The sequence below is a fragment of the Canis lupus genome, chromosome 2 (genome assembly GCF_011100685.1).
Source record: "Canis lupus familiaris isolate Mischka breed German Shepherd chromosome 2, alternate assembly UU_Cfam_GSD_1.0, whole genome shotgun sequence".
Taxonomy (NCBI): Eukaryota; Metazoa; Chordata; class Mammalia; order Carnivora; family Canidae; genus Canis; species Canis lupus.
This window is the reverse complement of record NC_049223.1, coordinates 19890013-19913857: the sequence shown is the minus strand read 5'-3', so window position 1 is coordinate 19913857 and position 23845 is coordinate 19890013. Positions and strand designations below refer to the sequence as shown.

General features: G+C 35.9%; 1 protein-coding gene across 4 annotated transcripts in view; it reads right to left on the bottom strand.

Annotated features, from left to right (window-relative positions):
* MINDY3 (MINDY lysine 48 deubiquitinase 3) overlaps positions 1–23573 on the bottom strand; it is an 84067-nt gene extending 60494 nt beyond the window's left edge. For 2 of the 4 annotated variants that reach the window (XM_038530012.1, XM_038530013.1), the window contains exons 1-6: positions 23248–23573; positions 10952–11031; positions 7274–7334; positions 5424–5597; positions 2037–2088; positions 1067–1181 (exon numbers count right to left, since the gene is read on the bottom strand). In XM_038530012.1, the coding sequence (XP_038385940.1) occupies positions 1067–1181; positions 2037–2088; positions 5424–5597; positions 7274–7334; positions 10952–11031; positions 23248–23341 (576 nt within the window). In that variant the 5' untranslated portion in view covers positions 23342–23573. Of the gene's footprint in view, positions 1–1066; positions 1182–2036; positions 2115–5423; positions 5598–7273; positions 7335–10951; positions 11032–23247 lie in introns of those variants that run through there. The other 2 variants (XM_038530014.1, XM_038530015.1) reach the window with 2 other exon arrangements.
* Positions 23574–23845: the final 272 nt, after the last annotated feature.

The window sequence follows — 23845 nt, the reverse complement described above, 5'->3', positions numbered from 1 at the left end:
AACCCCCAATCTATTATGCCTTTATACTTGCTGTTTCCATGGCTCAGAAAACCTTTCCACAGCTTTTCATCTAGAAAACTTTTCCTCATCCATCAAGACACTACTTCTGTCACATGGTCCTTACTAGAGAAAGTCTGTTCTTGATTCCATCAAACCCCTCGTCCCCAAAAACTAAAAACCAAATCCATAACTCAGACATATCTTGTTCTATTTCCCCTCATGCTTTGTGCATGCAATAAATGAACACCAAAAAACAGTGCCATTGTAGAATTATTAATGTGTCCATTTATTTTTTATAGTACTGGAGGATTTATTTTTTAAAAAATGTATATTACATTATAATTCTAGTTGCCTGCATAGAGTCAATGCCCAATAAACATCTATCAAATGAAAGAAGTCTGATAGCAGATATGGTAAATCAAGCAGCATACTCAACTGAAACAGACTGCTACAGATAGATTAGCAGTTGGGGAAAAAAGGCAGGACAGGAGATGTACACACTGGAATTATCCACATAAAAGTTGAGAGATTAAAATGCCCATAAAAGTAAAAGTCTATGGTAGACAGGGACTGAAAATTTCCAGAATATAAAATTTTAGAAGGGGAAAGAAAGGAGCAGGAGATAAAGAAGAAAATGAAGCTATCAAAAAAAAAGGTATGTGTGGGGGAGGTGAGATTGTGAGATATTATACAAAGGCACAGTGATTTATCAGGTAAGTTAAGAGAGGGACTGAGGGTCAGAAAGTTTCAGAAGGCATTAAGGTCAAATGCCAGATACTGTGAAGATGAAAGAAAATAAAATTCAGAAGAACTGAGTGCATTTCATAATTAGAACATGATTGATAACCTCTATAACACAGAAGACTGGGAGTAAAACCAAGTTTGAAAGTGGTTAAGTACTAAGTGAGTGGTGAGGAAAGAGAACTTGATGATTCCTTATCATGGGCACAAGAGATTTTTATTCTGAGATTTAGAAACAGTATCTAAAATAAAATTACTTATTAGAACATGAAAAACAGTATGAAATTCAAACTGATAAAAGCCAGAAGAAGCATCTTAAACAAACCTTTGTCAGTAACACAGAATACAGAAAAAGCAACACTCCAAATTTGTTTCCCCACATTGAATACTGGTCCAAGACAGCATCTTTTAATTCTGATAAACTTCTGAATGATCTTTTTCTGGGGGGAGAAAAGAATTAAGTATTAGTACCATGATGAGAATAATTCCATTGACAAATGGGAAAATTTTTAAATCACCTTATACATTAAACTGTATACATACAAATGAGATTTGTGTCTCAAATTTCCAAATACAAATTTAGCCATTAAAAGCAAAAGCTATTGCTGACAAATGTTGCTAAATATATACCATTAAAACACAGTGCCTACTTGGCAGGAAAACTCTTCAACACTTAGGTGAACTGTCTGGCATCAATAAATTCTACAATAATTATACATTTTTAAAAATGAAGTAGCCCTCTCTAAGAAGTTTTCAAGAAAAAAGAAAACTTGACTCTGTAAAGCCTGAAAATTATGTAATAAATATCTGAATCCAAAGATAAGGTGTACATTTGTGGCTTCTTTTAAAAAAATTAATGTCATGTTTCAAATGCCACCTGTAATTCTATCAACATAGCTATCCTTACCTTTTATACTAAAAAGTTGAATGAATGAAAATATGGCACTTTTAATGAAAGTCACAGAAGGCATATTTTGGTAAACAAGAAACAATAATTCAAATATTTATTCTATCAGAAATCTTTGTATTCCTTCAGGTCAGAGAAACATTAAGCTAGAATGTTTTTTTTCATTGTAATGATGAAGAAGCTTTTAATATTATAGAAAAGCACATTCTGGTAGCTAATTTAGGAATCAGTTTTATTTAAGTAAACATTTAGAAATTATTTTTTTTAAAAAACTGGTAACAAATTAATCCTCAAGTACATAAATCTAAGTACCTTTCCAAGTATGAACAGACTTAAAATGGCAATGTGTCCACAAGGTAAGTATTTTAAATGTTCCAATGTTACTTACTGAATTAATGCATGAAATCGCTCAAAGCCAAGCTCTTCGACAGCCAAGGCAGCTATACATAAAAGACACTTTTCAGCACTACACATGGCAAATAAATGACACAAGATACACACAGCAGGCTGTAAATACTTTCAAGCAATCAAAATTTTTCCCTATTTCCTTACTCCCTTAAAATTGTTTGTTTTCAACTTTATTGTTACACAAATTTCTATTTCAGCATCTTAGTTACCATGATTATAACTAAAATGGGTATAATACTGAGAATGTAGAAGGGTGATTAAATAATAACATTTATTTTCAATTCAGTTATACGAAGATAATATATAAAATAGAGAAATTACTGACAGAGTGCTTCACACATCAACTGAAATGTGTCCTGCACTTTAAAATAATCTTTCAATTCATAGATCCAAATAAAATCATCATAGCTAATCTTCCTCCTTTATAATATAAAATCTGTAGGTTAATGTTTAATTATTATTAAACTAATGTGTATAAAAAGGCATAGCACTTGGAAACTACACAGGTTCAACAACAGCTTTAAGTTTGTTTCCTCATTTGTTTGTACAACTATTATTAGAGAAGTTTTCAGTAACTTATTTAGATTATGATTAATACAGTACAATTACAAATTTAAAAAATAACAAAGGAAAGAAATCATTTAAATCCAAGATAATATTTATGCAGCACTCTATACTGCATGCCAGGCCTCCTTCTAAATGTGCTACATGCCTTATCTCATTCAGTCCTCTAACAACACAATTATCCCCATTTTATAGAAGAGGACATGAGGCAGAGAAGAAGCTTCCCTAGAGCACCACCAAACAACAAGCAGAGCTGAGATCTGAATCCAGAGAGTCTTGGCTCCCTTTACAAAAATAACATCTTTAAAGCTCTCATACATGAATCAAAATGCCTACTCTAAAAAATTTGTCACAATGAACAATTTTATATATATTTTATAAAGCAAATCTTAGTACTTTTAAATATTAATTCTTACTTGAGAACGAAAGAAATTAATTCATCATGAATTCAAAATCAGGATTTTTTGAATTACGATTAAAAAGGTTTCATTAGGCTATCCTTTCAAAATCATTTTAATTTTCAAATGTTTTAAACTATTTTTAAAAATTTTTACCAGTCCAATGGGTTAATTTCAATAAGCTTTTGATTTGTGTGGGAAACAAACTGAAACTGAACCTGAGTATTCACTACTGCAAACAAGTGTGCGTTACCAAAAGCCAAAAACTACACACACCACACAAGCCAATGAAATTAATGTTTGAGCACAATGTACTATTGACAAGGGAGAAAACAGTTCACATGTAAAAATTTCAGGATAAAATAAAAATTCGACCTAACCTTTTCCAAATTGTACTAATTGCTTTGCAGTGCTTGATTACCTAAATAATTTTACTGGGTATATACTATGAAAGTAGACATAAAGATAGTTTAGAGAAAAGAGGCAAGCAAAATAAAAAGCTTAGCAGGCAGGATGGTGAAAAAATATAAAACACAAGAAAAAGAACATAGCTGGGAACAAAGGAAAGAACAGGTAAAACAGATTGTTATACGGAATAAAAACTGTAATGTAAGTTCTTTGCATTGTCAACATCTAAGGCAAATTCTCAAATTTTCAGTTAACAAAACTTTAAAAATTTTTACAGTACTAAGAACAGATTTAATATACGGCTTGATTTCATGTCCACTTTTAAAATAAGGCAAAGCAAAGTGGAAAACTACTAAAATATGTTTTCTGAAGAGGAACTAAATCTAACATGCCCACCTAGTTACTGACATACCAAAGTGAATACATTATGAGGCTATTTAACCTAGAGCAATTTAACCTCTAACTACAGAAATGTACAGTATACCCCATGGTTAAGTTCAGAGTGTACTACAAAAATACAAATGAAAAATGTTAAAAGAGAAGATCTTACTATTTTTTTTTTGCATATTAATATATAGATTGGCTTTAAGAGGATATTCTTTCAACAACTTTTAAAAAATTTTTTAAAACAACTTTCCTCTGTCTGAAGTTTCATGTCCTAAATACAACTATTAAACATGCTTCCACGCAACCCAGTAAAACCTGAAAAATACTTTAAAACCAATCTTAAGATTTTTGACTACCATCCTTGTAAATATTTTCCACTTGTTTTCTTCAGCTGTCATCATCAACTCTAAAAGTATGTTAAATCCTTTTTGAAAGGCTATGTTTGAAAGGCCTAAAAAGGAAACGTCATTCAACTGTTTAAATTTTAAAAATTATTCTTTGCAAATGTACTATGAGAATTTGCCACTATCACTGCAGAGAAAGAAGACGCTGACATTATCAGAGCCATTTCAGCCTGTGGAGACAGTAATACCTTAGGGATAATCCTACATGGAAATTGAGATGTGTATCATGAGTAATCAAAACGTACTCTCTATAAATCAGGTGTCCAATTTCTTTAAAAATAATTTCTGCAGAGATGATAGTTAACAGAATGCATCATAGGTAGAATAAGTCACTTTTTCAATATAAGCACACGGAGCTACCAATTATCAAAAGTCACATACTAGCAAGATAATTCCTGAAAAGAAAAACAGAAAAGCAACTCTTTACCTAGCTTCAGTACAACCAGAAGTCTCCATTTTACTAGTTCATTCTGGCAGTTTTGAGGTCAATTACATAAGAATTTTCAAAGGCTAAAAAATCCACAGAATATATGTTTTTTATGAATAAGAGTAGCTATTATTTAAAGAGAAATCCCCAATAATGAAAAACTTGAATGAAGGAATAAAATCCCTTTTATAAAACTACCTTAAAATAATCCTTACATGTAGACTGTATTACACAATGTCCAAAAAATTCAGGAGGAAACCAAACAAAATGTAATGAAGAATAATGCCCCCATCTTTGCTCTAAGAAACCAAAGATATTTAAGAAATTTTCTTATGTCCAAAAATCCCTTTTCCAATACCAAAAAAAAAAAAAAAAAAAGGAAAGAAAGAAAAAAACAAACACCAACATTAAAGCATCTAAAACTAAAGTATGTAGGATTATGTTCTTCAAACTTTCTAAATGAGAATTCCAAAGCTCAGAGAGGGTCATCAAGCAGAAATTTTTTTTTTTTCATCAAGCAGAAATTAACTAAAATTTTTTAAAAAGTTTAATAGATGCATTTCCTTTCTTTTTTCCAAAAATGCAAGATACACAAGTGCAATATCCTCCAGCAACTAAAATAACTGACAGGGAAATGAAAAATATTAAGGCTCATCAATTAAGCTTAGGCTAAAAAAGATGTATTATGAAAATTTTAAATATATATCTTTTAATTTTTCAGTAGTTTCATTACAACAAAGATACAAGAAATTACTTCAGGAAATAAAAATGTATCTTACAAGAATGTTCCACTTGGCAACTAGACTCTGCAGGACTCCCAGAAATACTAGCCGTTTCCTCGGTTGTCTTTCCTCTTAACCAGGAAACCAGGCAGTAAGATCCAGAGTTGTCACAACAAGCACTTTCTAAAATATCACATAAGGTATGACAAAGGAGTTCTTTCCGCTCTTCCTCTAAAAATAACCAAAGTATCAGTTATAATGATTTTATTTGAAAAAAAAATCCTATCATGGATAACAATATTAAGAATGTTTTAATAATGAAAATCAAGCATTTTAAGTGGAAGATTCCTCCCCTCCCCCCAGTAACCAATCTTACATTAAAAAAAAAAAGTGCTTGAGGGTTAAAATGTCATCACTATTAAATATTGCCATTAATTAGAAAAAGAATGCTGAAAAATGAAGAATTAAAAATTAGGAGGAAGAATATATACATTACTTGGAATAACCTGATACTGATCTTTCCCCTTCCTTAGGCTGCAACGGGAGCCCTGAGGTCTCCTTTCCTGTCAGAACCAGGCACATTGTGAGGGTCTGCTGAGACTTCTATTTTTTCCTCATTTCTGAGTTAGTCTAATCTTTGATCTCCTTGTCCCACAGGGTAAGGATAATGAGGTAACACACAGCATATACAATACCACAATTCATGACATCAGCAGATGCCATCATGGTTATGTTGCATAATATAGAAACTCCTGATACTAGACTGCGGTGATCTGAACATTAGACCTCTATAGAAAAGGGCAATGAGAAAAATGCTCAGATAATTTGTTCTTGAGACTTAGCCACCTTCCATTTTCAAGCAGTATAGCTCTCCAAAAGCAGCGCTGCCCCCTGAAACTTTCAAATGGGACAAGATGTGTATGTGTACCCTATGTAAAATTTTATGCTATGGGGAGAATTTTACTTCTTTTAATAGATGAGCAGTTTTTTGAAGGCAGGAATTATGTCATTTTATTTTATAACCACCATGACATTTACATTTATAACAATGCTATATATTTTATCAATGTGAATATATTTCTATGCAAGAAATATTATAAATTTTACCAATAAAACACTGATGTTAATAGTATTCTTGGTTTCTTTTCTACTAAAATTTATGTTGCATTTCAGCTATTAATTAATAAAAAAGACACGAATGACACTTTAACTCCTAAATTTACAATCAACAGATTCTATGGGTATGGTTTGGAATGGAAACAGTTTTTGCTTTTATATACCAAACTAGGATTAGAATATATCCCATGTTCTTCCAGAAGTCATTGTGAGGTTCACCCGAAATTGTTCACTTAGGGAAGGAAAGACTTTGTGAACTGTCAAGTACTAAGCAAATGTTTGTTATTATCAGGCAGCACCACACAGCTCTCTGACCTAATCATATTGCAGATGCTAGGACAGCTTCGTTTGCGATTTAATCCAGAGTTATTTGCAGTATTATCTGCATTGTGTAAGGCACAGTCCTAAAAGTTGCAGGATTACAAAGATAACTATGAGTTCTTGCTCAGAGCTAAGACAAAACACAAAGGACTCTTCCTTACCCCATACTGTCATTCAACAGTTCAAGGAAATGGCCCAACCTTTTAGTGAGAGGCCAAATGTTTTGCCCTTTGTTCTATTATTCTGTCTTAGAAGTCTTGGGGAAATGGAATTTCTGAGTATACACATTAAAATTTGGAGTCACAGAACTTTCTGAAACACTGAAAAAAATAAATCTCAAGAAAAAAATCCCATTTATAGTTTACTTTTTAAAATAAATAATTTCAGTTCAACTAATGCCAATGAAAGCTGCATAGATCATCTATAAATTAGAAGGTGAAGGAAAAATTTATAGAAGACCACTATCATACCTGGGCAATCCCTCCAAGAAGACTTCTCTGAAGAAAACAGGAGCTTCTTCAAAAGAAATGCCTTTATACAATTAAAGCAATAGTTATTAGAATGCATTATAAGCATACCTTCATTTTCCTTTATTTTAAAATAGAAAAAAAAAAACAACCCTAATTTGTACCTCCTTTATTATCTACTTAATAGTGCTAAAAAAAATTCAGATAGTTTCCCTTCACATTCAATGGTAAATGAGCATATTATTCAGAATACACTACTATAAACTTGATTCTAGATCCATAAAATTCTTCTTTCATAATATGTATTTTCTGGCAAATAGAATAACTGACTCAAAACAATAGACACAGAACCTGAAAATTAAAGAAACTTACTGCTCATTCACAAAGTGAAGACTCTAGAAATAGGGAAAAGACTACATTTCTCTTAGATTCCTTGGGGGAAAAGAAATCAAAATACAAAGGTGGTTCTGCTCTATTAGTTCTGACTTGTGATATGAGAATAAAGAGACTCATCACTTTATTATAAGATAAGGAGTTCCTAAATTCCTGGTTTAACTAAAAAAACTGTAAGATTCAAAAGAAAAAACAAATTGCTTTCTCACTTTCCTTAAGTGCGTCAACTATGTTACACTCATGAATTGATAGAAAGCAGCTCAGTATAGTGTTTCCTTCTCAAAATGCAGTTGAAAGATCATTTCCATCCTAGTCACCTGACTTGTTTATTAAAAATGAAGATCCTTAGGCTCCACCTACTGTATCTGAATCTACAGGGGGCAGATCCAAGAAAGAAGTTCTTTGACGCTTCTCACATGTTTGAAAGCTGTAGTGTATTGCTAAGAGGTCAGACACACCTAGGGGTGCATCTTGGTTCCACTACTTTACTAACCAAAAATAATAATAGCATAAACTTTAAAAGGTTGCAGTGAGGATTATATGAAATAATCTACATAATGCACTTAGCACAGTACCTGGCACCTAATAAGCAATCATTTCAAAGTGCTTGAACAAAAAACTAAGGAATAGTCTAACATTCTTAATAGAAGTAAATTCTACAAATACTACAAATAAGGGCTTCTAACTTTTCCCTAGTATGGTAATAACCATAAAACTGAGGAATATAACTAGATTACAAAACTTGGGAAAAGTGAGGTGGGATACCCATTATTTCACCACTAATACGATCGCTGTTATACTTTGATATGCTTCCTTCCAGTCTTTCTTTTATACCTGCTTTAAATTTTTATTACAAGTGAGAAGCATAATGGGTATGTGATTATGTTTCCCATTTTTCTGTTTTCCCACAGGATTCATAACTATAATTCTTAATCTCTAATTGCCGATTGAGCTATCAAAATTTACTCAAACCTTATTTCACATTTAAACTACAGTACATTAGGTTTATAAATTTTTTCTTTTACTACTATAAATATAAAAACTTCATACTGAATACAACTTTTTTCCATATTAAGGATTACTTCTTTAAGAAAGACTCACAGAAATACAATGATTTTGTCAAAAAAAATCTGCATTATGGTTCCTGTTATAATGTAAATTCTTTCCCCAAATCAAAGTACAAATGTACTATATGGCAATATGAATATGCCAGCATCATCCTACTCTTACATGCACTGGCAATTATTTTATATTTAAAACTTAGAGTAAGTAATAGAATCTAGTTACTGTTTTATTTGTACTTTTATGGATTCCTAGTGAGGATGAACATCATGATTCTTTGGCTGTCCATCATTATTCCACCTGTTATGACTGCATACACATTATTTCACCACTAGAGTTTTAGTGTTTTTCTAACCAATTTGTACACGTTCATTGTATAAGAAAAACAATATCCACTTAATGCTAATAGTCACTGCAAATATTTTCCTGAGCCTGGACCTCACCCTTTCTCTTAGTGTTGACAATATAGTAGCATTTGTTTTTCTGTGGCTAAATATTGTACCAAGAACATATTTGGTACATGGTATCAGATGACCTACATTCAGTTTTTTCCCCTCAAACTGGCAACCACTCTTATCAGTGACATTCATCAAATTTCATTTTATTCTACCACTGATTTATAGTTACCTCTTTATCATGATACATAATAAATTCTCGGTAAATTGCTATATGTAACGTGGTCTACTCCTGCATTAACTACTAGGTTCCATAATATGCCTATTCTTTTGGCAAGAGTATCATGTTCTAATTTTTATAGTTTAAAAAAGTTTTAATATCTAGGACTTGCTCATTTCCCTTCATTAGGCTCAATGGTGTAGTTCTGACTTTTACATTGAAATATTTTTAAAAAACACAAAATTCTTCTGATTGAAAAGATTTATGTAACTATGAAACTAAATTACCACCTCAAAGATACAAGAGGGCTTTGAACATTACAATCATCCCTTGCAAAAATAGCTATCATTGTGGAAATATACTGAATTTTATAAAACAGGGGACTCCTGTGGTACATCTCGCATTTAACAATATAGTTAAATAGACTTTTAGTAAAAATAGACTTTTAGTAAAAATCCAGTAGGGGCAGTGTCAATATAACCTAATTTAAATACAGACAGGACAAGGAATCTTCAAATTCAGATAAGATTCTGCTAGCAACCAAAACTGCCCCAGCCTAAAAGTATAACAACTCTACTACTAATTTACAGTTAAATTTATATTAAGTAACTCCCAGGCAACATTCAAACATTCAAATTTTTCTTAATTTTTTTTATAATTCCACTAAAGCAAAAAAAAAAAAAAATCAATTTTGCCCTTTGAAGAAATAAAATGATGATCCATAAAGGATATATTTTGGAATCATATAAATTTTTAATTTAATAATGTGGGGTATAAGACAAATTTATTTTGCAGCTAACAGTTCAGGAATGCATTCTTTATGCCCAATGAATAATATATATCACATTAAATATGTATTTTCAAAACGTGCTGATTAAAACATAATAAATTCCAGCTCTTCTTAGCACAGTTGTGAAATGACACTGCTGTTCAGACAATTTAGGTATTAAAGTAAACTGAAAATTCAATTCATGGTTTTAACTACGTAACATTTGCAGCAAATCAGCCTTTGAAATTTGAACAACACATTAGGATGCAAAATCATACACATATATTCAGATTAACACTATCTTGTGCAAAGAAAAAATCTTTTTAAAAAAATTGTGGAAATTCTGAAGTCAGTTGTTACGATTTTATTTTAAAAGCCAAAGCTACAGCCTACAACTATAAAATACAACTTATTTTTAAAATGTGTAGGGTTTTAGAGCATGAAGATATTAACTGATCTTCAACTTTGTAGGAAAATCATTTTTACATAAAGAAATGAAAATAATACTATTGCTATGATATACCTAACAACGGCATAAAAAATCATAACTTGACAGGATCACTGTATTAGAAAGAGGTCATTATCATTAATTCCTCGTTTTCTGAATGTCAGGGAACACATATTACGTTTTCTTGACAATAAAAACAGCTGAAAGGCTATTGCTGTATAACCTGCCCATGTTCTGAATTCACTTTTTATTTTGGATATTTATAGTAATTTACATGAACAAAAGAGATAACTGATCATATCTCATTACATATAGACAGTTTAGAAAATGAAAAGTCAAGTATGAAACGTTTGAACATGTCCCTCTAAGGAGTTGGTAAAGTAGTCTATGTTACCTGAACAGGTGCAATAACAGCACAGGGGCCACCTTCAAACTGTTCTAATGCAGATCCCTCTGATTCACTAAACACAAACCCTAAAAATGAAAGCAAGTAGCAAAGATTAAAAATGTAATTCAAACAGCAGCCCAAAGAATTTTTAATGTACTTTGCTTGAGAAAGATCACTTATTACAAAAGCAAAATATCTCCAAATTATTTAGGCACAATGGTTCTTAACTTTCGGGGGGGTGGGGGGGAATCAAGGAACCCTCTGAAAAAAGATCTGGAGCCTATGCTCCCATCCCTGTGCCCCAAATGCATGTAAACAGACACACACACACACACATACACACACACGCACGCACTCTCTCTCATTCTCTCTCACATGCACACACAAAATTTTGTTACCTAGGAATCCCTCTAAATGGACTAGGGGGATAAAGTGTGGACCTCTGTAAAAGAACACTAAATTAAATAACTTATTTGAAGAAAGATGAGTCTATCTACTGAATTCAACCAGAATTTTTAGGACCCTTTCCATACAGAATCTTTTTGCATTTCAATCTTTGAGTCATATTGTATAAACTAAAAATTAAATGGCATCATAGACAGTGAATGTGTTCAAACCAGCTCTATCTTAATTTCGCTATTACCCAGCCAGCACTGACTGAGAGTGACCCGTAGATGTTCCTACAGATAGCACAGGGCCAGAAGTCCAGAGGACTGAGTGACAGACGCTCTCTGTAACACTGCTGGGAAATCATTTCGCCTCCCTAGATCTCTGTCTAGTTATCTTTAAAATGATGGTTTCCAATTCCAATATGCTTGGAATACGTAAAGTTTCACTAACTGTTGTAGTTTTAGTCATTCATCCCACAAACATTTAATGAACCTAAGATACTACAGCAAGCATCCAGCATGTATGCATGAATGACAGAGTGTCTGGTCTACAGGAGCCAATGATACAGGTGAACACAGACAGATGAACAAATGAACATAAAACAGAAGTATGAATACAGTATTATTGGATACAGAAAGGAATGATTTACTCTGAGTCAAGTCACAACAGGGGACTCGGTGATTTTTAATAGGAATTTGCAAGGATGAAGATGAGGAATGATTTTTAGGTGAAGAAAACACCTTTATTAAAAGGAAAAAGGTTTGGTGAGAGCAGGGCAAGTTTATGGGGCAGAGGAAAATTTAATATAGCTGAGGGATAGTATGGGGGTAGCATGGGGAAGATGGTACATTGGAAGAGGGAAAGCGGACAAGAGGTTAATAGTGGGAAGGGCCAGACCATGACAAGTCCTAACTGAACTGTAATATGATCATACTGTTTTCTCCCCTCTTTTTTAAAGGAATAAAATGGGGAGGAGACTGTTTGAACAGCCATATGGAGATGGTATCAACTTAATAAAATTCACATTAGTGTGGAGAGAAGAAACTGCACCTAAACAGTATTTCCTATGGTAAAAATTAAGATTTGATGAGCATGTGCAAGTGGGGCAAAGAAATTAGAGCAGACTGAAGTTTCTAGCTTGAGACACCAGGTGAGAGCAACTGAGATAAGAAATAGCATAGAGGATCCTATTCCATCCCACCTCCTCTCTCTTAACCTTTCAATCCCTCTCTTTCAAATAGGACTTAAACATGTATCTTACATATTTATAAACAAAAAAATCCTCCTTAAGAATCCATCAAAAGCACTTTGAGTAAAGAGCTGAAAACTTATGTCAACACAAAAACCTCCACAGAGATATTTCTAGCACCTTTATTCATAATTGCTAATACTTGGAAGCCACTAAGCTGTCCTTCAGTAAGTGAATGGGGTAAATGAACTGTGGTACATCCAAACAACAAACTATAATCCAGCACTAAAAAATAAATGAGCTCACAAGTCACAAAAAGACATGGAGAAACCTTAAGTGCATATTACTCAGGGACGTAACCAATTGGAAAAGGCTACATACCATATGATTCCAACTATATGATATCCTGGAAAAGGCAAAACTATGGAAACCGTAAAAAGATGAGTAGTTTCCAGGGATTGGTGGAGGGAGAGAGGAAGAGGGATGAATGTGCAAAGCACAGAAGACTTTTAGTGCAGTGAAAATACTATGAAACCATAATGATGGATAAATGTCATTATACATTTGTCCAAACCCAGAGAATGTAGAACACCAAGACTGAGCTGTAAACTATGGACCTTGGGTGATGATGATATGTCAATGCAGGTTCATTTATTAACAAATACTCCACTCTGGTGGGGGGTAATGATAATAGCAGAGCCTATACATGCTGTGGGAGTAGGAGGTATGTGAGAAATTTCTGTAGCTTCCCCACAGGTTTGCTATAAACTTTAAACTTCTCTAAAAAAGTTAAGTCTAAATTTTTAAAAAAATTCAGTTGACCATTAAAGAAAAAAACCCACCCCAAACTCCAACCACCACCCTTTCAAAGCCCACTTAGTTGTCTAAATGCACTGTCTCAATCTCCTTACCTCACAATTTATTCAACCCTCAAAATTTGGTTTTCAACCTATGACTGCACCAAATTCATTCTCACCAACTCGGTCAATGAACAGTACAGATGATTTCACAAGCTCTTCTCAATTACTCTCCAGAGAATCATCTGAAATGCTAACCACAGATTTCTTCTGAAAAACCTTGCCCCTTGGCTTTACTGGTCCCTCTTGTTACAAATTTCCCTTTTCAGTTTCTTCTCCATCCCCTCGGTCAACTCCTCTTCAAAGCTAATGTTCCTCATGTCTTGGCTTTAGGATCTATGTTCTTTTCATTTCATACATTCTCCTTGGGTAACTCATCTACTCCCAAGATTCCCATTACTGGTTATAATCAGGGAATCCTCAAATACAGCCCAGATTACAACTCTAGACATAAACAGAGTCTAATTTACTTAACGTGTCCTGTATGATCTGGTTTCTACCTAAATCTCCTAACTCATCCTTTACCATTCTTCCTCTTAGACTTCAGGCTGAGATTCTTTCAGGTCCTCAAATATCTATTTTCTTTCAGGTTTTTTACCCTTTTTGAATATATTGTGCCCTGCACTTGAAACACTTGCTAACCTTTCTCTGTCACTTTAAGGCAAGATCTTCTTGGTTCAAGACCCCAAACCGTGATTTCTAGATGTCCATTTGTAGCCCATCTCTGATCTACCCTGAAGTTTAAACCACTGTCATCTCTCACCTAGAGTACCGTTAAGAGTTTCCAATGAGATGTCCTCATTCTTCCCCACCGATCCCACTCCATCGTCATTTGTTCACCATAGAGTTACCAAAGGAATATGGTAGACTTGGAAATCAGATGTTATCATAACCTGCTTAATACGTTTCAGTGGCTTCTCATGGCAATTAGAATGAAAGTCAAACTCCTTTTCATGTCTTTAAAAGACACCATAACTATCAAACCCACATTTCTTCAGTTCACTCTCACTTTATCTACAGTGACCTTAGAACATCCCAAGATCTTTATGTTAGCTCTATTCCTTCTCCATTCATTTCCCCTTCTCTTTTCAGAAAGCTGAATCCTTCTCATTCTTTTTTTTTCCCTTTTCATTCTTAAGGACTCATTTTAGGTGTTAACTCCTCAGAGATATTCCCTGATAATCCTACCTAAGTAGGTCTCTCCTACCATCCCCAGCACAACCAGTATTTTTCATAATCTGTGATTACTATATTATATTATTGCTTATTTACTTATTATTTGCCTTACATGTATCTTGCCTGTTCTCTTATTACTGTTTTCCTAGTATATTGTGTACTTCATGCTCTCTGGACTGCTGCAAGGAAAGATAGCGGAGGATTTTGTTTCTAGGTATGCCAAGTTTAGTTGTGAGATAACCACTTGGCAACATTTAGAAGTGGGGAAATATGGGTCTGGAACTCAGGGCAGGGATTAGGATCAGACACAGCAATCTGAATCATCCTCAACATGGCAGTCAAAGTAAAGGAGATAATGCAAAACAAAGATGATGGAATTGGGATTAGGATTAAACACAGCAATCTGAATTATCTTCAACATGGCAGTCAAAGTAAATGAGAACATGTAAAGCGAAGATGACAGAGTTGGGCACGTTAAAAAATAAGCAGAGGCTGAGTGAGCAAAGGACAAAGATTAGAAAGGTAAGAGAAAAACAAACACACTGAAGTCCTCCAGGAAGTAAAGAGTAGTCATTTGCTACAAATGCTACTGAGTAAAAACATAAATTAAAACACTGGATTAAGCACATTACTGAAAATACAAAAAAAGAAACCTAGAGCACTGGAGAGAAAAACCACTTTAAAGGGTTGAGGTGTGATTCAGAATCCAAGGACAAAAAGTAAATGCGATCTACTTTTAAACAAGTGAAGAGATTCACCTTTTTTTTTTTTTTTTTTTTAAACCATTCCTTATTTCCATTAGGAACAGAGCTAGATGCAGTGGGGGACCTCCTGGCTGTATCTCCTGTTCTAGGTTGGACAAAAATAATGGTAAAAATTATTGTAAAAAAAATGGTAACCTGAAAAGGGTAGCTGGATAAAGAATTATTATTTATATAGACTGAGGGCCATGAGTTTAAAAAGAGAAGAGTGATTATATGAGAAGGAGGACGTTTAAAGACTCCAAGTCTTGAAAGAGTGGTGGTGTAGTGATGGAGGCAGGAGACGGGACTGGATAAAAAGAGGTTCTCAAAGTGTGGTCTACAGAACCTTGGAAATCTGAAACCCTTTCAAGGGATCTACTAGAGGTAAAAATAATTCTCATAAGGATATGAGGATACTAAGACATTATTTGACCTTTACACTTGACATTCATAGCAACGGTACAATAGCAATGGTGGGTGTTACTGTTGGTGTCTTAGAACACATGAAGGCAGTGTCATTAACTGTACTAGCAGTCACCATCCTGGTAAATAAAACCACCCTCTTTCAAACATAAAGAAAAAGCCATTTAACTAAAGAATGCCCTTACTGATGCTACTTTTATTAAATCTTGACCTTGAATAAAGTGTTCTTTTAAAAAATATTCTGCATGACAAAATGGCAACTATCCATAAAGCACCTCTGCTACATACCTTGATGATGACTGATCTTTGTCTCAAGAAAAAGCATGTGTGTAATTTTCGGAATTGCAAGCTGGAAGTACTTTTTTGTAGAGCACTGTTTTTATTCTGAGAGGCTACTGACAGACTATGATTACTCAGACTTGGGTTTGTGGCAAACCCTTTCTCAGAAGTGAATGAAGTGAAGGATGTGAGCTTGATACTTCAAGGAAAATAACTGACAGTTATTTTTGCCAGTGATAAAATTTCAGGCTTTCAAGCAATAACTAAAATTTTGGAAAACCCGCATCCAGCACCGTGAACTTGACACAGTGACTCAATTCTTAGATATTTTTCTAATGACACCAGTGGTGATAGTAATAGGACTGTTGATACTGTCAAAAGGAATGTATTATCATTTGGAAATGTCAGCAGAAACCAGTGGACCAATGACTCCTAAAGAACTAATGCACAGTGTTAGAAATAAATGCTCAAGTAAAGGTCCACTCAAAATATAAGACAAAACCAATGGTTTTCAATTTAACAGAGTACAAAAAATTCATTCATTGGGAATGAATTCCCAATGAATTCATGTGGCTCAGATTCCATATTGCAAATAACCTCTAAGAAACTACCACCTGTCAAGTTGTGGTGTAGTAGCAAAGACAGATGGCCACAATTATCTGAAAAGGCTGTTGTAAGACTCTCACCTTACCAATTACAATCTTTGTGAGGCTGGATTTTCTACACTTCCTAACAACATGACCGCAACAGACTGAACAGAAAGTAAATGTGAGGATCCAGCTATCTTCTAATGAGCCAGACATCAAAGAGATTTACAGGAATGTAAAACAATACCTCAGGTCTCATTAATTTTATTTTTCATATTGAAGTCCTTAATAATTTTTCAGAGTATAATACGGCCTGGAGTTCAAAATCTTCAGAGCCACTGGCCTAGAAGTGAATCTTAACAGGCTTCTAAATTATATATACAGGCAAAGAGGAAGTGATATTACTGAGTAAGAATGAGGGGAACGAGAGAAAATTGAGGAGAATGTTAATTCTGAAAAACGTTAAGAAAGGCTGACAAGATAAAGAACTGAGACAAACACTGAGGGCTCAGCTAAGGTTTGAGGACTACATTTGTGCAGATGCTGACCACAATTTTCTCCATCGATACACAGCAGCATGGGAGAAACAGAATAGACAACAGGCTACGGGGAGGATGAGAAACAGTACAATGCACAGAACAAATTTAATAAGGACAAATGAGATCTGATGGTGCTGGTTATCATGTCAAGATAACCAAACAGAGGTCCAACCTAGAACAGGAGATACAGCCAAGAGGTCCCCCAGTCCGTCTAGCTCTGTTCCTACTAGAAATAAGGAAAGGATCCCTGATGTTGGGCCTAAGGGTAGAGGCGAACTTAGGTTCTGTCAAACTTCGGGGTATGTAATAAACATGAATCAGTAATGCATTCTTACCTTCCTTAGAATTACTAATAATGTAATGTAGTTTTCAAGATTCATGAGTGGGACTTATAGCTGAAAAGCATTATAGTGAGTTGCTTTTGTAAGCTAGATATAAAAACCTCATGGAGAGAATTCTAGGCAGATCTGCTGTATTCCAAATTCTGTTTAATTACATTAATATTCTGTATAATTACAGTATACATGTTTGACTGTGTTAAGTGATAATGAACAAAGGCTATTAGGGCACAAAATGAAATAAAGTCAACTAAATGTAAATTAAGTATTCTAAAATAGGAGTAAGCTAAGTAGGCTTCTCCCTTTACAATAAGGTTTCACTTGAATTTAAATTTTTTAGGATATAGTTATTTCTCTTGTATTCATGTATTCAATATTTCCTATCTTTAAAAGGAATTGTCTTTTCACAAAATGTTTTTTTCTGATTAGATCTGAAATTAGCCATCTAATCCTAAATATGTAATTTTGTATCACATTTCATAGTACTGAAGACAGAGAAATCTGTTTTATACCTCTTAACTAATTTAAACCTGAGCCATGAACCTCTTCGTAATTTTCCCATATTTTACTCTTACATGACTTACTCTGTATCTATATCATTCAAACCAATTTTTAACTTCTGCCTCCATAATTCTAGGCTCTCAAGTAAACAAAAGCCCATAGAAAGACCTGGATCATCATTACAAACTGGATAATACTGGTTAAATCAAATCTGAGCTGTGCCTTATTTTCCTCATCTATTAAAATAAGGAAAACTACATTTATCCTTTGTTATCTCTCATGTTTGTTGCAAGGATTAAACAGGACTTCCAGAAACTGTAAAGCATGGTGTAATGTAAGAAATTATCATAGTTACTTTGAACTAAAAAAACACATTATGTATTCAAAGTACCAAGAAATTAACTTTGTCATATAAACTTGTAAATTTTAAGTTTAGAAAAACTGGATTTTAGGTGACATGATTCAGATAGGTTGGAGAAAAGAATATCCATTCTTGAGAAAAATAAAAGGTGTCCAACAACAAACACTTCTGAAATGATATGATCCACATTACCCTCATTTTGGAAAAAATTAATCAATACTGGTGTTTCAGGGTGCCTGGGTAGCTCAGTCGGTTAAGTGTCTGATTCTTGGTTTCGACTCCGGTCATGATCTCAGAGTCATGAGACAAAGCCCCAAGTTGGGCTCTGCCCTGGGCTGGGAGCCAGCTGAAAATTCTGTCTCCCTCTGCCACTCCCCCTGCTTATGCATGCTAACTCTCTCATAATAATAATAATAATAATAATAATAATAATAATAGTAGTAGTAGTAGTAGTAATAATAATAACTTACCATTATTACTTTGGTAAAATGTTAATTATTATAATAATAAATGTATTAACTTATAAATACATTTGATACTTATATTTTAACTGATCCCTCACTTATCCTAAGTTATTTGTTAAACTTTTTTTTCATATTACATAACAAAAATTGTCATATACCACAGGTTCAAATTCAATCAACTGTAGCTCTATTCCCTAACCCATTCCCATAAGCCCCCCCCCAAAACAATGAACTGATATAAATAGGAAATGTATTTCTCCTTCTTGGGTTAATCTTATAGGTTAAACAAATAAATAAATAAATAAATAAAGCTTAGGGGAAAGGGAAAAAAGGAAAAAAAATAGTTTCTAAGAGCTTATAATCTAGATCAGGGGTTGACCTGTTTCTGTAAATGCTGTTTTGGAACACCGCCATACCTATATTATCTAGGGCTGCTTTTGCTGCAATGGCAGAGATTACTATTGAGACAGAACAATAAATGCAGCTGACTCTCTTACAGAAAAAGTTTGCGGAACACTGAACTAGACAATCAATACTAAAAAGAAAACAGAAATTCCCAATAAGTCAAAATGTTTTCATTTATAAGATTAGTACTTATTCCTGTCGGCTCTAGATGACTCTTATTTTGGTTCTGCTGGAAGTTGGTTTATCTACCACTTGCTACCATCCCTAGCACTACTGTCCTGGTCCAACTAAGCCACCACTACTGCAAATGTCTCTCATTTGATCCTGCTGTCTCTCTCAAGCCACTACAGTCTATCTTCAAACCCAGCAGTGAGATCAGTCCTTTTAAAAACTTGTCATGCCATGTCTCTTCTCTGCTCCAAACCCTGCAATGACCCCTCATTTCATTCAGAATAAATGCCAAAGCCCTTATCATGGCCTATAAGGCTTTACTGGTCATTCTTTGAAAGGGATTTCTCACATCATTTTTTATTACTCTTCCTTTCCTTCATTGCATCTTCAGCTGAACTAGTCTCCCTCCTGCTCCTTAAACAAAAAGCCAGGAATATTCTGCATCACATTTTTAAAAAATTTTTATTTATTTATGATAGTCACACAGAGAGAGAGAGAGAGAGAGAGAGAGAGAGAGAGAGAGAGGCAGAGACACAGGCAGAGGGAGAAGCAGGCTCCATGCACCGGGAGCCCGACGTAGGATTCAATCCCGGGTCTCCAGGATCGCGCCCCTGGGCCAAAGTCAGGCGCCAAACTGCTGCGCCACCCAGGGATCCCCCTGCATCACATTTTTTATAACAGCTAGTCTCTCTGCCTGGAACACTCTTCAGATAACTGCATAACTCAGTTATGCATAACTATGAGCATAACTATGCTCATAACTATTACATGTACTTCATTTTGCTATGCTTCTTACTTGTCTTCCTTCCCATCCTACCTACCAAGTCTGACTTGCAGAGGCCTGGAACACTGCTGTAGTTTGTGGGAAGAAGGACAAAGAGGATAAATGGTGCTTCTGAATGAGGTAGAAAATATACTTTTCTTAAAAAATGATCACAGAAAATTAAGCAGGAGGAAAGAAAGCCGGAGACTCAATTTCCAAGTCAGAAAATAACAACTGCAAATCTTTAAATTATGTAATTTGTCTTTCAAAGAAAAACTGGCAAAAAACCCAAAACAAAACAAAAACCCCACCAAACTTTTTTCCCCCCAAAGAAAAAGGAACTGCAGGAGAGAATTATCTAAAACTGCCAAATGAGTTCAAACAACGATGTGCCACTTCTGTGGCTCACTGATTTCACATATTACCTGAAACTGCCAAATTAATTTAAAAAATCCAACTCTGTGCTGCAGCAACTCCTGCAGCTTGTCTTAATGTGTCAAAAAAAAATTAACATGATCAATATTAATTCAAAAATGTAAACATAATTTCACAAATACTTACCCCAAACATCTTACACCTTTAACTTGCTTCCAAAAAACTCTTAAGATTACAGTTGTCAAAGCAAAGTTACAGACTAGGAAATAGAGCCAAAGGTGGTGTCACATTACAAATGCTGTAAGGCAAGTGCAGCAGTGTCTTGTGCCTATTCTCATAATCCCAAATGACTGCCAAAGCAATCGTCAGCAATGATTTTTGTCTCTAAATGAATAAATGAATACGGCAGTTAACAAAGCAAAGCCAATTAACAACCTCCCTCTGATTCAGAGGTGGTAACTTAAAAATACATATTTGGTTGCCTGAAAATCTTGATCAATATAAGACCATGAAGAATTATATATCCACAATATAAACATATTCTAAAAAAAAAAATCTTTATCTTTAAAGATATCTTTAAAGGTGGTGGCTGAATGAATCCTGTTAAGGAATTTCTTGGCACAGTATTCTCATATGTCATAACGTCGTACTTTAAGTAATAATTATCACGTATCCTCTTTGCTTCAATAAAAAAAAAATAATGAAAGTAAAAATAAAGTATTCGTCAAATAAACAATAATTTCTTGTAATCATCAGGTCATGGCCAGAGAGTGATCTTTGGCTTAGCCTTCCAATTAAATACTTTTTAAATGAAGTCCTAAGAATTTCCAATGTCAGATATCGTGCTAAGTGCCTCAGTGGATTTACATGCCTTCAATCCTCACAACGACCCTGTAAGGTTGACACTACTATTATCTGCATTTTATAGAGAAAGAAACTGAGGCTTAACTAAGTCAAATCATTTGAACCTGGGACCAAAATACACCTGTTCCAAAGTCTTCGCTTAACCAGTCCTTAGAAAGGCCTCCGAATTCTCCCGGAATCTGCAGTTTTAACATAAAGGCTCAATACTATCTTATTCTATGTTGTAAATGCTTAATCAATGCTGACTAATTACACAGGAAGTACAATTTTTCTTAAATCTTCAAAGCCCCTTATACCTCAGGGCAGTTCACTATTAGGATAAATGAAGTCAAAGTAGAAGGTAAGCTTTAAAATCTGCAAATGCAGGCGTCCAAGATTTCAGAAAATATGACTTCAGTGATGTAATTAAAATGTGTAAAAAGAGCCAAACTAATTACATGTTAAGGTTTGGAAACTCAAAGGAACAAGTGAAAACAGAGCCATATTAAGAACTGGGAGACTTGTAAATTCGCTCCCATTCTATCAACTTGTGCAACTTTGGCCTGTTCATTTAGCCCCACCACTCATTTTCCTCATTTGCAAAACAAGAGTGATGGACTCAATAAGCTGCCCGTAATACATTATGGTCTAATTTTACCAGCTCTTAAATGAGCCATATCTGGGAGAGAGAGGAAGGGATTTACTTAAACCCCGAATTTTTGTTACAAAACACACACTATGAAATAGGAACTTGGGAGTCACTACGCTAAAATTCCCCTAAATCCTTTGAGAACTGGTATTGTCTAAATAAACGACTGAACAACCACTGAACAGCTATCATTTACTGGCCTGTGATGTTTTCCATTACACGACCCTTCCTACTCCAAAGGCTCTTCACCTCACTTAACTTTGTAAGTCTTTCCTAAGTCACCTTACCTAGTGTGCGACGCAGTGCTTCGTTATAATTTAAGAATCACAGGTAACTAACTACTAGTATGAAGTACCTAATGCAGAGCTTGGCACAGCGCAGAAATTCAATAAATGGCAATTTTTATCTCATTAGTACTCGTATGAATAAAAAACTCCTTACGTAACTCCAAAATCCTGTGTGGAACCTTAAACCAGCACAGGAAATGCTATGATCCACGCTCCTTTTAACCCTCAGAGATCACTAAGCCCATCTCCAAACCCGGGATACGTTGGGTCGGGAGGGCACCTGACAGCAAGCAACCCTCTACTGATACACCGACTCCTACGTCGAACCACATCGTTAAGATACAAACAGGGGAGGATCCCCGGGTGGCTCAGCGGTTCAGCGCCTGCCTTTGGCCCAGGACGTGATCCTGGGGTCCTAGGATCGAGTCCCGCGTCGGGGCTCCCGGGATGGAGCCTGCTTCTCCCTCTGCCTCTCTATCATGAATAAATAAATAGAATCTTAAAAAAAAAAAAAAAAAAAAAAGATACAAACAACAAAGGCTCTTTGACTTTCCAGTGGACTTGGCTCTCTCTCCCAAAATTAAAGCAAACACCAATAACGTGAAGCCTTGTTGGGGGGGGGTGAAGACTGGGGGGGGCGCACAGGGCACGCCCTCGGTGTCACCCCCCCCCCCCCATCCCATCACCACCCCGTGTCTCCAGCCCAGGGAGGGGCAGAGGCACTTCGGGTCCTGAGTGTAACCATCTCGCTGTAACCATTCTCCAGCTCAACCACTCCCCCACCCCCACCCCCAAGGCAGGCAGGGCGTTTCTAGAAAGTCCAGTTTCAGACCCGAGCAGGACAAGTGGGACAAGAGTGCAGGGCGGGAGGGGGGTTAAGCCGTGGGGGGGGGGGGGGGCTGTGGCGCCAGAGGCGTCTCGGCGAGGCTCTGTGCAGGGAAGCCAGAGCCCAGCCAGGGTACCTTGCGTCCAGCGGCAGAAGATGGTGTCGGAGAGGCCGGGGCTGCTCTTGGTGCCCCACACCAGCTCCATCAGCTCTTTAGTCAGTTCGGACATGATGGGGTACCGGCGAGCGGGTCTTCGCTTTCAGGACTCCTGCCCCGGCACATGGGGAAGGGGCGCCTGCGGAGACAGGAGTGGCGGGACAGCTGCGGCAAACGAAGCTCGGAGCGTGGACGTGAGGAAGACGCAAGGAGACACCGAGCTACTTGCAGACACCGCGCCTGTCAAGCCAGCCCCGAGCGGCAGCAAGGAGTTTCCCCGTACCGGAAGTGCCGGGCCACTTCCGGCTCCCTGTTCGCGACCGCCCCGCCCCCGCCTCCGCCCCCCCCCCCCCCACGCCGGGCGGGCCCGGGAGTCGCCGCGCCGGAAGCGGAAGTGGCGGGCCGGAAGAGCCTCGGACCTCCCTGGAGGCCGCGGGCTTGCGAGGTCTCAGCCCCGGCCTTAGGTGGGGTGCTCGGTGTTCGCCCGGGCTGGCGCGCCGCGTTCCCTGGGCGTGGGCCTGTTGTCACCAACCGGGAGCACCTCCCTTGGCGCGCTGCCCTGGTCCTGGCTGCAGGC